The sequence below is a fragment of the Salvelinus fontinalis genome, chromosome 14, assembly GCF_029448725.1.
Source record: "Salvelinus fontinalis isolate EN_2023a chromosome 14, ASM2944872v1, whole genome shotgun sequence".
NCBI lineage: Eukaryota > Metazoa > Chordata > Actinopteri > Salmoniformes > Salmonidae > Salvelinus > Salvelinus fontinalis.
In genome coordinates, this window is record NC_074678.1 from 54,412,603 (window position 1) to 54,427,198 (window position 14,596).

At 43.1% G+C, this 14,596-nt stretch overlaps 1 protein-coding gene across 1 annotated transcript in view; it reads right to left on the reverse strand.

Annotated features, from left to right (window-relative positions):
• Positions 1-9,830: 9,830 nt before the first annotated feature.
• Positions 9,831-14,596, reverse strand: part of ttll7 (tubulin tyrosine ligase-like family, member 7) — a 190,212-nt gene continuing 185,446 nt past the window's right edge. Inside the window, exon 22 of the mRNA XM_055862303.1 lies at positions 9,831-10,778. Within this exon, the coding sequence (XP_055718278.1) occupies positions 10,772-10,778 (7 nt within the window). The 3' untranslated portion in view covers positions 9,831-10,771. The remainder of the gene's footprint in view (positions 10,779-14,596) is intronic.

Genomic DNA, 14,596 nt, shown 5'->3' on the forward strand with positions numbered 1-14,596 from the left:
ATAACGCCGAAGCAAAACGTTTATAAAACGGCAGATATCAAAAATAGTAGAAGAACAACTGCTTGCCTTAATTAATAGCAATTAAGAGTCGATGGATGACACTGGGAAACTAGGAAGCGTTTAGTGACCTAATAGAGAAGATATAATAGATAATATGCCATTTTAACACGAGCAAAAGAGCTGAAGTGATGATTGAACAAAAAACAGAGATCATATCCCACTGGGCACAAATTGGTTGAGTCAATGCTGTTTCAACGTAATTTGTCAACGTATTGTGACATGGAAATTTAGTGGAAATTGCATTGATTTTTGAAAAAAAAATGTGTAGTTTTAAGATAAATATGTCAAGTACTCGTCCAGCTGAGTCAGAAGAACTCAGAGATTCCCAAAGCGAGTGCTGAGCCCAGATTAACCAAATGTTTTGAGACTCTGTATTGCAGCCAGGTCAGATTAAGAATTGGGAGGGAGATGGGGGTGACAAGTCCTGTTTCAACCACAGGATTATTTCATCATTGTAACAAATTTTCAACATAGACAAAATACACTACATGACCAAAAGTATGTGGACACCTGCTTGTCGTACCTCTCATTCCAAAATCTTGGGCATTAATATGGAGTTGGTCCCCAATTTGCCTTTATAACAGCCATCACTCTTCTGGGAAGGCTTTCCACTAGATGTCGGAACATTGATGAAGGGACTTGCTTCCATTCATCTTCAAGAGCATTAGTGAGGTCGGGTACTGATGTTGGGCGATTAGGTCTGGCTTGCAGTCAGCGTTCCAATTCATCCCAAAGGTTTTGGATGGAGTTGAGGTCAGGGCTCTGTGCAGGCCAATCAAGTTCTTCCACACCGATCTCGACAAACCATTTCTGGCATTGTCATGTTAACACAGGAAAGGGTCTTCCCCAAACTGTTGCCACAAAGTTGTAAGCACAGAATCGTCTAGAATTGTCTGCTGTAGTGTTAAGATTTCCTATCACTGGAATTAAGGGGCAACGCCCAAACCATGAAAAACAGCCCCAGTCCATTATTCCTCCTCCACCAAACTTTACAGTTGGCACTATTCATTGGGGCAGGTAGCGTTCTCCTGGCATCCGCCAAACCCAGATTTGTCCGCCAGACTGCCAGATGGGTGAAACATGATTCATCACTCCAGAGTCCAATGGCGGTTAGCTTTAAACCACTCCAGCCAACGCTTGGCATTGGTGATCTTTAGCTTGTATGCAGATGCTTGGCCAAGGAAACCCATTTCATGAAGCCTCCGACGACCACTTATTGTGCTGACGTTGTTTTCAGACGCAGTTTGGAACTCGATAGGGAGTGTTGCAACTGAGGAAAGACGCGTTTTACACGCTACGAGCTTCAGCACTCGGCAGTCCCATTCCGTGAGCTTGTGTGGCCTACCACAGGTACATTTCCAATTGACTCAAATTATGTCAATTAGCCTATCAAAAGTTTCTAAAGCCATGACTTGATTTTCTGAAATTTTCCAAGCTGTTTGAAGGCAAAGTCAACATAGTGTACGTAAACTTCTGACCCACTGAAATTGTGATACAGTGAATTATAGGTGAAATAATCTGTCTGAAAACAATTGTTGTAAAAATTACTTGTGTCATGCACAAAGTATATGTCTGAACTGACTTGCCAAAACTATAGTTTGTTAACAAGGCATTTGGGGAGTGGTTGAAAAACTAGTTTTAATGACTCCAAACTAAGTGTATGTAAAATTCTGACTTCAACTGTATATCCATCCTGACCTGCTGTTCTAAAGTCTTCGAAAGCCAAGTGAACAAACAGATCACCGACCATTTCGAATCCCATCGTACCTTCTCCGCTATGCAATCTGGTTTCCGAGCTGGTCATGGGTGCACCTCAGCCACGCTTAAGGTCTTAAACAATATCATAAATAAAAGACAGTACTGTGCAGCCGTCTTCATCAACCTGGCCAAGGCTTTCGACTCTGTCAATTATCGTATTCTTATCGGCAGACTCAACAGCCTTGTTTTTTAATGACTGCCTCGCCTGGTTCACTAACTACTTCTCAGATAGAGTTCAGTGTGTCAAAACGGAGGGCTTGTTGTCTGGACCTCTGGCAGTCTCTATGGGGGTGCCACAGGGTTCAATTCTCGGGCTGACTCTTTTCTCTGTATATATCAATGATGTCGCTCTTGCTGCAGGTGATTCTTTGATCCACCTCTACGCAGACAACACATTTCTTTATACTTCTGGCCCTTCTTTGGACACTGTGTTAACTAACCTCCAAACGAGCTTCAACGGCATACAACACTCCTTCCGTGGCCTCCAACTGCTCTTAAATGCTAGTAAAACGAAATGCATGCTTTCAACCGATCGCTGCCTGCACCCGCCCGCCCGACTAGCATCACTATTCTGGACGGTTCTGACTTAGAATATGTGGACAACTATAAATACCTAGATGTCTGGCTTGACTGTAAACTCTCCTTCCAGACTCACATTAAGCATCTCCAAACCAAAGTTACATCTAGAATTGGCTTCCTATTCCACAACAAAGACTCATGCTGCCAAACATACCCTCAGAAAACTTGAGTTTGCATAACTATTCCCCCCCCCCCCCCCCCCCAAAGTCAATACACTGCAAGTCTCTTGGGGTGTGTCTCTATAAGCTTGGCACATCTAGTCACAGGGATTTTCCCCAATTCTTCAAGGCAAAACTGCTCCAGCTCCTTCAAGTTGAATGTTTAAGTCATACCACAGTATTTAAGTCATACCACAGATTCTCAATTGGATTAAGGTCTGGGCTTTGACTAGGCCATTCCAAGACATTTAAATGTTTCCCCTTAAACCACTCAAGTGTTGCTTTAGCAGTATGCTTAGGGTCATTGTCTTGCTGGAAGGTGAACCTCCATCCCAGTCTCAAATCTCTGGAAGCACAACAGGTTACCCTCAAGAATTGCCCTGAATTTAGCGCCATCCATCATTCCTTCAATTCTGACCAGTTTCCCAGTCCCTGCCAATGAAAAACATCTCCACATCATGATGCTGCCACCACCATGCTTCACTATGGGGATGGTGTTCTCGGGGTGATGAGAGATGTTGGGTTTGTGCCAGACATGGCATTTTCCTTGATGGACAAAAAGCTACATTTTTGTCTCATCTGACCAGAGTACCTTCTTCAATATTTTTGGGGAGTCTCCCACATGCCTTTTGGCGAACACCAAACGGGTTTGCTTATTTTTTTCTTTAAGCAATGCCTTTTTTTGTGGCCACTCTTCCGTAAAGCCAGGCTCTGTGGAGCGTACGGCTTAAAGTGGTCCTATGGACAGATACTCCAATCTCCACTGTGGAGCTTTGCAGCTCCTTCAGGGTTATCTTTGGTCTCTTTGTTGCCTCTCTGATGAATACCCTCCTTGCCTGGTCCGTGAGTTTTGGTGGGTGGCCCTCTCTTGGCAGGTTTGTTGTGGTGCCATATTTTTCCATTTTTTTTAAATCATGGATTTAATGGTGCTCAGTGGGATGTTCAAAGTTTCGGCTTTTTTTTTTATAACCCAATCCTGATCTGTACTTCTCCACAACTTTGTCCCTGACCTGTTTGGAGAGCTTCTTGGTCTTTATGGTGCTGCTTACTTGGTGGTGCAGACTCTGGGGCCTTTCAGAACGGGTGTATATACACTGAGATCATGTGACACTTAGATTGCATACAGGTGGACTTTATTTAACTAATTATGTGATTTCTGAAGGTAATTGGTAGCACCAGATCTTATTTAGGGGCTTCATAGCAAAGGGGGTGAATAAATATGCACACACTAATGTTCCGTTCTGAATTTTTTATTTATTTTTTTAAACAATTTATTTTTTTCATTTTACTTCACCAATTTGGACTATTTTGTGTATGTCCATTACATTAAATCCAAATAAAAATACATTTAAATTACAGGTTGTAATGCAACAAAATAGGATAAATGCCAAGGGGGATGAATACTTTGCAAGGCACTGTACAGGGAGGAGGTACGACACCTGGCAGAGTGGTGCCAGGACAACCTCCCCCTCAACGTCAGCAAGACAAAGGAGCTGATCGTGGACTACAGGAAACGGAGGACCGAGCATGCCTCCATCCACATCAACCTGTAGTGGAGCAGGTCGAGAGCTTCAAGTTCCTCGGTGTCCATATCACATTCGTGAAGAGGGCACGACAATGCCACTTCCCCCTTTGGGGGCTGAAAAGATTTGGCAGAAAGTTCTTCAGCTGCATCTTGATTGGCTGCATCACCGCTTGGTATGTAAACTGCTTGGCATCTAACCGCAAGGCCCTACAGAGGGTAGTGCGCACGGCCAAGTACATCACTTGGGCCGAGCTCCCTGTCTTCCATACCTGGCGGTGTCAGAGGAAGGACCTAAAAATTGTCAAAAACTCCAGCAATAAACTGTTTTCTCTGCTGCCGCACGGCAACCAGTACCGATGCAACAAGTCTGAAACCAATAGGAACCTGAATGGCTTCTAACCCCAAGCCATAAGACTGCTAAATAGTTAGTATTTTGACTCATCGCATACACTGCTGTTACTGTTTATTATCTATCCTGTTGCCTAGTCACTTTATCCCTTCCTATATGTACATATCTACCTAAATTACTTCGTACCGAGGAACATCGACTCGGTACTGGTAACCCGTGTACAGTATATAGCCATGTTATCATTACTCATTGTGTATGCATTCCTTGTGTTATTATTATTATTATATATATCTTTTTTAATATTTCTCTTTTCTATCTCTTTGCATTGTTAGGAAAGGCCTGTAAATAAGCATTTTACTGTTAGTCTACGACTGCTGTTTACGAAGCAAGTGATAAAAAAATAAAATTGGAGGGGGTTTGAATTATATTCACTGTTGCTATGGAAGTTGCTATGGAAGATTTAACAGTGCAAATTAAATGTCATATATCATACATTTATTTAGGTCTATATAGCATTTGCAAAGACATCAACAGCTATTGTTTCAATTCAACCCAGGGTTCAACTAAAAATAGACTACATATTGGCCTAGGTTTTGAAGCTCTGGTTGATTGCAAATGTATTCTTCAAGTTAATCACTAACACGTTGGATTCACTTCTCAATCTCAACCAAAAATCGAAGTTAATAAAGAATAGGACTAAATCAAATCAAACTTTATTTAAAGAGCATTTCAAGTTGGAGTAGCTAAGATTTAGTCCTATTCTTTAATTTATATTTTTGGTTGAGGTGGAGATGTGAATCCATTATTCATTTGTAGATACACTGGATATCGAATTGTGTTTGGTTGTCAACGCAAACAAATATCTACATTTGTAGGAGAGGAGATGTATCTTCCTCTTGGATAGTTCCATCTGTGCCACTGACTTAGTCTGGCTTTAATTCCAGTTTGTCTAAAAAGGTATAATTGATAAGTTTTATTCACATCTCCATCTCAACCCAAAAAATCTAAGTTAAAGCATAGGACTAAATCAAATCCATTTTTAAACTGATTTCAAATAAACATTTCCAGGCCATTTAGTTGTTCTATTAGATGAAGCACAGTGATAACACAACACGTTGTTGTATAAACGCAAAGTATCTGACATTGTATTCCCATTTTAACTTTGTTTAAATGGTTGAAACCGCAGATAACACATTTAGATGACAACTAAACCAAAAATCAGGCATTGTTTTACCATTGGAATGTGGTTGTGAGGTTAGATTGTTGAAAGCTTAGTGATGACACATTGGGAATCCAACAAACTTCTGGCTGTCTTTGAGTGGGTGAATAAAGGCTGAAATCGCAGTGATCAATGGCTCAACCAAATATGACCCAATTATCCACACCAATTACGTGGTGTGCCCAGTGGGATGTGTCTGTGCAACGGTATGGTATTCTGTCTGTTAATGTGTTAGTACACTTTTCACACAACCACGGGCCATGTGAGATCTGTCGAGCAAGGTCCAGACTCAATCAAGCCCGTAATGGGGAACGCCAGCACATTACGTTTACCACAATGTGGGTTTGAATAAACAGTCAAGGCAGGCGGGTTGGTCCAATATGCAAGGAAAATTGGCTACTTTGAAGAATCTGAAATATAAAAGATATTTTGATTTGTTTAACACATCTTTGGTTACAACATGTTTCCATATGTGTTATTTCGTAGTTTTGATGTCTTCACTATTATTCCACAATGTAGAAAATAGTAAAAATAAAGAAAAGCCCTTGAATGAGTAGGTGTCCAAACTTTTGACTGGTACTGTATATTCATCAATCTAACTGTCCACCTACTGTATCTCTTCCTATAATGGCTTCACAGAATTGTTCGAACCTAAGTTCAACATATACAGTAGACAATTAGCATCTAGTCCTCTACGTAAAAGTAAAGCAGTCTAGGCTTCAGACAGACAGAATAACACAAGGACGTCATCCTCAGTAGACAGAGGGCATGGTCAACAACAACCCCTGGTTTAAAACCAGATCAACCAGACCAGACAAGAGGGAGAGACAGGAGTCAGAGGTAAAAAAAAAACACTATTGCGGCTAATTGGTCAATAAAGCCGTCCGTTCCCATTCAGAGGAGCATCCTTCACTGTGAGACCGGGGCCAGTGGTATCCCTGTGAAATTAGACATTTTGAATTACTGGAGCGAGCGTGTAGCTGTGCCTCAGCACAAGTCGGCAGCAGTACAGCAGTGAGGAAGGGAGATAGAACGAGGGAGAGAAGGAGTGAGTGTAGGTGTGCCTTGAAACAGCAGCAGTCTGGCAGTGAGAGACGGAGGTATAAAGGGAAAGAGGGAAGGAGAGAAGAGTTGAGTGTGGCTGGCAGAGAAGGGAGAGATGGAAGGAAGGAGAGAGATAGAGGGAGGTATGGAGCAAAAGAGAGAGGGAAGAAGGATGTAGGTGTGCCTCCAGTCGGTGGAGGAGGGAGGTAAGTAAGGGAGGGAGGGAGAGATGGAAGGAGGAAGGGAGTTATAGAAGGAGTGAATGAGTGTGGCTGGCAGAGCTAGGAGCCAGCCAGACAGCTGCTCTCCTTGTCCCCGCGCTCAGCGGTTGACTAATAGGCAGAGCGGCCCTGTCTCATGTCTCGCAGCCTGGCTGGAGGGGATGTATTGATAATATCCGCCAGGATGTCTCAATCCCCCCCTAAAGGGAGCGCTGGTGGAGGGGCGGGCGAGCGAGGGAGAGGACAAGGAGTCCCTGGGTAGCCGTTTGGCTGGAAGAGAGATGGGGGAGGGGAGAGGGCGATAGAAGGGAGACAGAAAAAGAGAGAGCGGAAAAGAGACGCATGCCAATAAAGCATTTTGAATTGAATTGAGAGAAAGAGTGAGAGAAATAGAAAGAGGCAGAGAGGGAGAGGGGGGCTCGGTAGAACTAGAGAGGAGGAGAGGATAGGATGCAGTCTAAGAAATGCTGGGTTGCAGGCATTGGGTCACATTTGTAGCCAATGTTGGGATAGTTAGCACTTTTTTACAATATGTATATAATAATTGTATTAATGTTATATTAGAATACGTAATGTGCAACAACATAAGGAAAGTTGAAATTTGCAGTGTACACACGTAACATGATCAACCGGAAGGACATTTACGCTCACGGGTGGCCAAACAATCGGAAAGCCACGGCCCTAATAAGCCACACCTCCTGAAAATAACCTATAGATTACATTAAAGTGAATAAAAAGACAGTTGATGATTAAATTAACGCATGTTTGGGTAATCCCAACAACCCAACATGTTGGGTAATTCACGCAACCCAGTGTGTGTTCTGTCCAATATTTACCCAGCACTGGGATAACAAATAACCCACATTGGGTGATACGTGGTGTGATAAGGAGGGGTTTTTATTTCACCGTTTTTATTGAAAAACATTTCTTAAAAAGAAGCACACAGAACGAAATGGGGATAAACATACCTGAATTTGTCCACACCTCCTCCATGCTTCACAGTGGGATCCACGCATGCGGAGATCATCCGTTCACCTACTCTGCGTCTCACTATGACACGGCAGTTGGAACCAAAAAATCTCAAATTTGGACTCATCAGACCAAAGGTGAGATTTCCACCAGTCTAATGTCCATTGCGCGTGTTTCTTGGCCCAAGCAATCTTCTCTTCTTATTGTTGTCCTTTAGTAGCGGTTTCTTTGCAGCAATTAGACCATGAAGGCCTGATTCACGTAGTCTCCTCTGAACACTTGATGTTGAGATGTGTCTCTTACTTGAATTCTGTGAAGCATTTATTTGGGTTGCAATTTCTGAAGGTTGGTAACTCTAATGAATTTATCCTCTGCAGCAGAGGTAACTCTGGGTCTTCCTTTCCTGTGGCAGTCCTCATGAGATCCAGTTTCATCATAGTGCGACTGCACTTGAAGAAACTTTCAAAGTTCTTGACATTTCCTGGATTGACTGACCTTCATGTCTTAAAGTAATGATGGACTGTTGTTTCTCTTTGCTTATTTGAGCTGTTCTTGCCATAATAGGGACTTGGTCTTTTACCAAATAGGGCTATATTTTGTATACCACCCCTACCATGTCACAACACCACTGATTGGCTCAAACACATTAAGAAGGAAAGAAATTCCTCAAATTCCAGGTGATTACCTCAAGAAGCTGGCTGAGAGAATGCCTAGAGTGTGCAAAGGGTGGCTACATTGAAGAATTTCAAATATAAAATATATTTTGATTTGTTTAACACTTTTTTGGTTACTACATGATTCCATCTATTATTTAACAGTTTTGATGTCTTTGCTTTCATTCTGCAATGTAGAAAATAGTACAAAAATAAAGAAAAACCCCAGAATGAATAGGTGTGTCCAAACTTTTGACTGGTACTGTACGTTGGTTCAGCTATATGCCCAAATGTTGAGCAAACACACAATCTTTATTGCAGCTTGTCACCTTACAATTGTACGTAGATTATTTTTACAGTGTGGTTCTCATCTTTATTGCGGTGAATGTACCCCAAATACATTTTGCTCTGCCTAAAGTACCGCCTCATGTATAACTGATCACTTATGAGGCTTCCGAAGTAGCTGAGCTTAACTGTTTTGGGCCTATTTCTATCTTGCCCTGTTTATCAAAAGTGCTGGAAAACTTGTCAATAATCAACTGCCTGCCTTTCTTGATGTCTATAGTATTTTCTTGGTAATGTCATCTGGTTTCCATTCTGTTTATGGATATGTCACTGCAACCTTAAATTTTTCACGTGAGTATCTCTATCCCAAATACAGTATCTCTTGAGCGTGAGTTTTTTTATGTGCGTGATGTCAGAATGCACCTACTGTTCCAAAATGTGGTTGTTACACAACAGGACAGTTAACCCAATGCTGCTCTCAAACCAAGGCACGCTGCCTGCTAATTATCTATAGGTTGTGTCAACTCGTCAATTTCAAATTCTTTTCGAATAAATTTGAATTGAGGTGTGTCCCACCTCCTCATTAATTCACATAGATTAGCCCATTACACTGTTGTGTACAAAGACAAACTTCTCTCTTCGACGAGAGCCCCAACACAAACTTTATCTTCCCTGGCACATTTTCCGGCTGGCGCACGCATTGCATTCACTACTAATAATAACTTTGGACGTGTGCGTTCCTATCAACGGAAGGGCCTTATTACGCTGTCATTATAGTTTCTGTATATCGTGTTGTCATTTCTACTGCAGCACAGTACCTTCGGAAAGTATTTAGACAGCTTGAATATTTCCACATTTTGCCTTATTCTAAAATAGATTTAAAAAAAAATGTAATCCTCAGCAATCTACACACAATACCCAGATAATGACACACCAAAACCAGATTTTTTTGACATTTTTGCTAATATATATATATATTTTTTTAAATACCTTCTTTACATAAGTATTCACCCCGTTTGCTATGAGAGTCGAAATCGAGCTCAGGTGCATCCTGTTTCCATTGATCATCCTTGAGATGTTTTTACAACTTGATTGGAGTCCACCTGTGGTAAATTCAATTGATTGGACATGATTTGGAAAGGCACACACCTATCTACAGTATATAAGGTCACACAGTTGACAGTGCATGTCAATCAATCAATCAATCAATTTTATTTTATATAGCCCTTCGTACATCAGATAATATCTCGAAGTGCTGTACAGAAACCCAGCCTAAAACCCCAAACAGCTAGAATGCAGGTGTAGAAGCACGGTGGCTAGGAAAAACTCCCTAGAAAGGCCAAAACCTAGGAAGAAACCTAGAGAGGAACCAGGCTATGAGGGGTGGCCAGTCCTCTTCTGGCTGTGCCGGGTGGAGATTATAACAGAACTATGCCAAGATGTTCAAAAATGTTCATAAGTGACAAGCTTGGCAAATAATAATCATGAATAATTTTCAGTTGGCTTTTCATAGCTGATCATTAAGAGTTGAAAAACAACAGGTCTGGGACAGGTGGCGGTTCCATAACCGCAGGCAGAACAGCTGAAACTGGAATAGCAGCAAGGCCAGGCGGACTGGGGACAGCAAGGAGTCACCACGGGCGGCAGTCCCGATGCATGGTCCTAGGGCCCAGGTCCTCCGAGAGAAAGAAAGAGAGAAGGAGAAAATTAGAGAGAGCCAAGATTTTCAAAATGTTCATAAATGACAAGCATGGTCAAATAATAATCAGGAATAAATCTCAGTTGGCTTTTCATAGCCGATCATTAAGAGTTGAAAACAGCAGGTCTGGGACAGGTAGGGGTTCCATAACCGCAGGCAGAAGAGTTGAAACTGGAATAGCAGCAAGGCCAGGCGGACTGGGGGCAGCAAGGAGTCACCACGGCCGGTAGTCCCGACGTATGGTCCTAGGGCTCAGGTCCTCCGAGAGAAAGAGAGAAGGAGAAAATTAGAGAGAGCCAAGATTTTCAAAATGTTCATAAATGACAAGCATGGTCAAATAATAATCAGGAATAAATCTCAGTTGGCTTTTCATAGCCGATCATTAAGAGTTGAAAAAAGCAGGTCTGGGACAGGTAGGGGTTTCGTAACCGCAGGCAGAAACAGTTGAAACTGGAATAGCAGCAAGGCCGGGCGGACAGGGGACAGCAAGGTGTCAGCATGCCCGGTAGTCCTGACGTATGGTCCTAGGGCTCAGGTTCTCAGAGAGAAAGAGAGAACGAGAGAATTAGAGAGAGCATACTTAAATTCACACAGGACACTGGATAAGACAGGAGAAGTACTCCAGGTATAACCAACTGACCCTAGCCCCCCGACATATAAACTACTGCAGCATAAATACTGGAGGCTGAGACAGGAGCGGTCAGGAGACACTGTGGCCCCATCCGAAGAAACCCCCGGACAGGGCCAAACAGGAAGGATATAACCCCACCCACTCTGCCAAAGCACAGCCCCCACACCACTAGAGGGATATCCTCAACCACCAACTTACAATCCTGAGACAAGGCCGAGTATAGCCCACAAAGGTCTCCACCACAGCACAACCAAGGGGGGGCGCCAACCCAGACATGTCAGAGTAAAAACCAAGCCATGAGGTCAAAGGAATTGTCCGTAGAGCTCAGAGACAGGATTGTGTCGAGGCACAGACCTGGGGAAGGGTACAAGAAAATGTCTGCAGCATTGAAGGTCGCCAAGAACACAGTGGCCTCCAACATTCTTAAAATTGGAAGAAGTTTGGAACCACCAAGACTCTTCATAGAGCTAGCCTTGGTCAGGGAGGTGACCAAGAACCTGATAGTCACTCTGTCTAGAGTGGTCTAGAGTTCCTCTGTGGAGATGGGAGAACCTTCCAGAAGGACAACCATCTCTGCAGCACTCCATCAAGCAGGCCTGTATGGTAGAGTGACCAGACGGAAGCCACTCTTCAGTAAAAGGCACATGACAGCCCGCTTGGAGTTTGCCAAAAGGCACCTAAAGACTCAGACCATGAGAAACAAGATTCTCTCGTCTGATGAAACCAAGATCGAACTCTTTGGCCTGAATGCCAAGCGTCACGTCTCAAGGAAACCTGGCACCATCCCTACGGTGAAGCATGGTGGTGGCAGCATCATGCTGTGGGGATGTTTTTCAGCGGCAGGGACCGGGAGACTAGGCATGATTGAGGCAAAGATGAATGGAGAAAAGTACAGCAAAGATGAATGGAGCAAAGTACAGAACCTTAGACTGGGGCAAAGGTTCACCTTCTGACAGGACAACAACCCTAAGCACGCAGCCAAGACAACGCAGGAGTGGCTTCGGGACAAATCTCTGAATGTCTTTGAGTGGCCACAGCCAGAGCCCGGACTTGAACCCGATCGAACATCTTTGGAAAGAGCTGAAAATAGCTGTGCAGCAACGCTCCCAATCCAACCTGACAGAGCTTGAGAGGATCTGCAGAGAGGAATGGGAGAAACTCCCCAAATACAGGTGTGCCAAGCTTGTAGTGTCATTCCCAAGAAGACTCAAGGCTGTAATCGCTGCCAAAGGTGCTTCAACAAAGTACTGAGTAAAGGGTCTGAATACTTATGTAAATGTGATATTTCATTAATATTTTTTATAAATTATAAAAAATCTGTAAAAACCTGTTTTTGGTTTGTCATTATGGGGTATTGTGTGTAGATTGATGAGGGGAAAAACTATTTAATACATTTTAGGATAAGGCTGTAACCTAACAAAATGTGGAAAAAGGGTCTGAATACTTTCTGAAGGCACTATATGCATGGGAGCATAATGTATTTAGTGTTTTCTTCACATTTTCAAGTACTGGTGACAAATCATGCATTCCAATTCTTGCATAGATTGTAATGGAAACATGATGTGTGTAAAATACTTATTATAATGAGCTGATGCTAAGCTAATTACCAGCTACGTGTGGCACCTTGTTTGTTGACATCATACAATGCATTTTGGTTGTCACGCAAACATATGTCAGCCCAAAGATATTATAACTACACTCCCTTCAGCATGCATACTGCAAAAATACCTAGTTCGTCTTGTAACCTCTTATCTTTGGTTGATGCGAAAAACATTGCAGCGCACACAAACTACCCATTGTCAGATTACTTTCGATTTTTGTAAATAGTAATTGCTATTAGCCCATTCCTATTATGGTTTCTGTCAGCCGAGAGTTAGCTAAATACACTATAAATACGAAAGTATGTGGACACCCCTTCAAATTAGTGGATTCAGCTATTTCAGCCACACCCGTTGCGCACAGGTGTATACAATCATGCACAGTGCCATGCAATCTCCATAGACAAACAGTGGCTGTAGAATGGCCTTACTGAAGAGTTCAGTGACTTTCAACGTGGCACTGTCATAGGATGACACCTTTCCAACAAGTCAGTTCGTCATATGTCTGCCCTGCTAGAGCTGCCCCGGTCAACTGTAAGTGCTGTTACATCAAGAAGCAACAACGGCTCAGCCACAAAGTGGTAGGCCACACAAGCTTACAGAGCAGGACCGCCGAGGGCTGAAGCGCATAAAAATCGTCTGTCCTCTGTTGCAACACTCACTACCGAGTTCCAAACTGCCTCTGGAAGCATCATCAGCACAATAACTGTTCGTCGGGAGCCTCATGAAATGGGTTTCCATGGCCGAGCGGCCGCACACAAGCCTAAGATCAACATGCTCAATGCCAAGCGTCGGCTGGAGTGGTGTAAAGCTCGTCGCCATTGGACTCAGGAGCAGTGCAAACGCGATGAATCACACTTCACCATCTGGTAGTCCGACGGACGAATCTGGGTTTGGCGGATACCAGAATAATGCTACCTGCCCCAATGCATAGTGCCAACTGTAAAGTTTGGTGGAGGAGGAATAATGGTCTGGGGCTGTTTTTCATAGCTCGGACTAGGCCTCTTAGTTCCAGTGAACGCTACAGCATACAATGACATTCAAGATGATTCTGTGCTTCAAACTTTGTGGCAACAGTTTGGGGAAGGCCCTTCCTGTTCCAGCATGACAATGCCCCCATGTACAAAGCTACGTCCATACAGAAATGGTTTGTCGAGATTGGTGTGGAAGAACTTCACTGGCCTGCGCAGAGCCCTGACCTCAACCCCATTGAACACCTTTTGGACGAATTGGAATGCTGACTGTGAGCCAGGTCTAATCACACAACATCAGTGCCCGACCTCACTAATGCTCTTTTGGATGAATGGAAGCAATTCCCCGCAGCAATGTTCCAACATCTAGTGGGAAGCCTTCCCAGAAGAGTGGAGGCTGTTTTAGCAGTTAAAGGGGGACCAACTCCATATTAATGCCCATGATTTTGGAATGACGAGCAGGTGTCCACATACTTTTGGTTATGTAGTTTATGACCGCTTGTGTTAGGTCACTATTTCCTCAGTTAGCGCTTTGACTAATGTAGCCTACATTTTCTGGTTTAGATGAGAATTGTGTTATGTTGTCGCTACTTCTGTAATTGTCTGAACATTGCATCCAAAAATAATAACTGCTCACATTGAGGACATGACGTTGTAAAGAATGTGTTTGTGCAACATGTTACTGTAAAAAAACAGTGACCATCTTAAAAGCGGACTGTTGCATCATTCGTAAATGGATGTTCTAAATAAGTGTCCTAATCACACTGGTTTGAGCGTATGCTGCAATGACCACTGTAGAATGATCACACCTGTGTGTTTGTACGTGTCAAAGGGTTAAAGGTCCTAAATCATGTCAGCACTGCCCTTAATGTTGTGC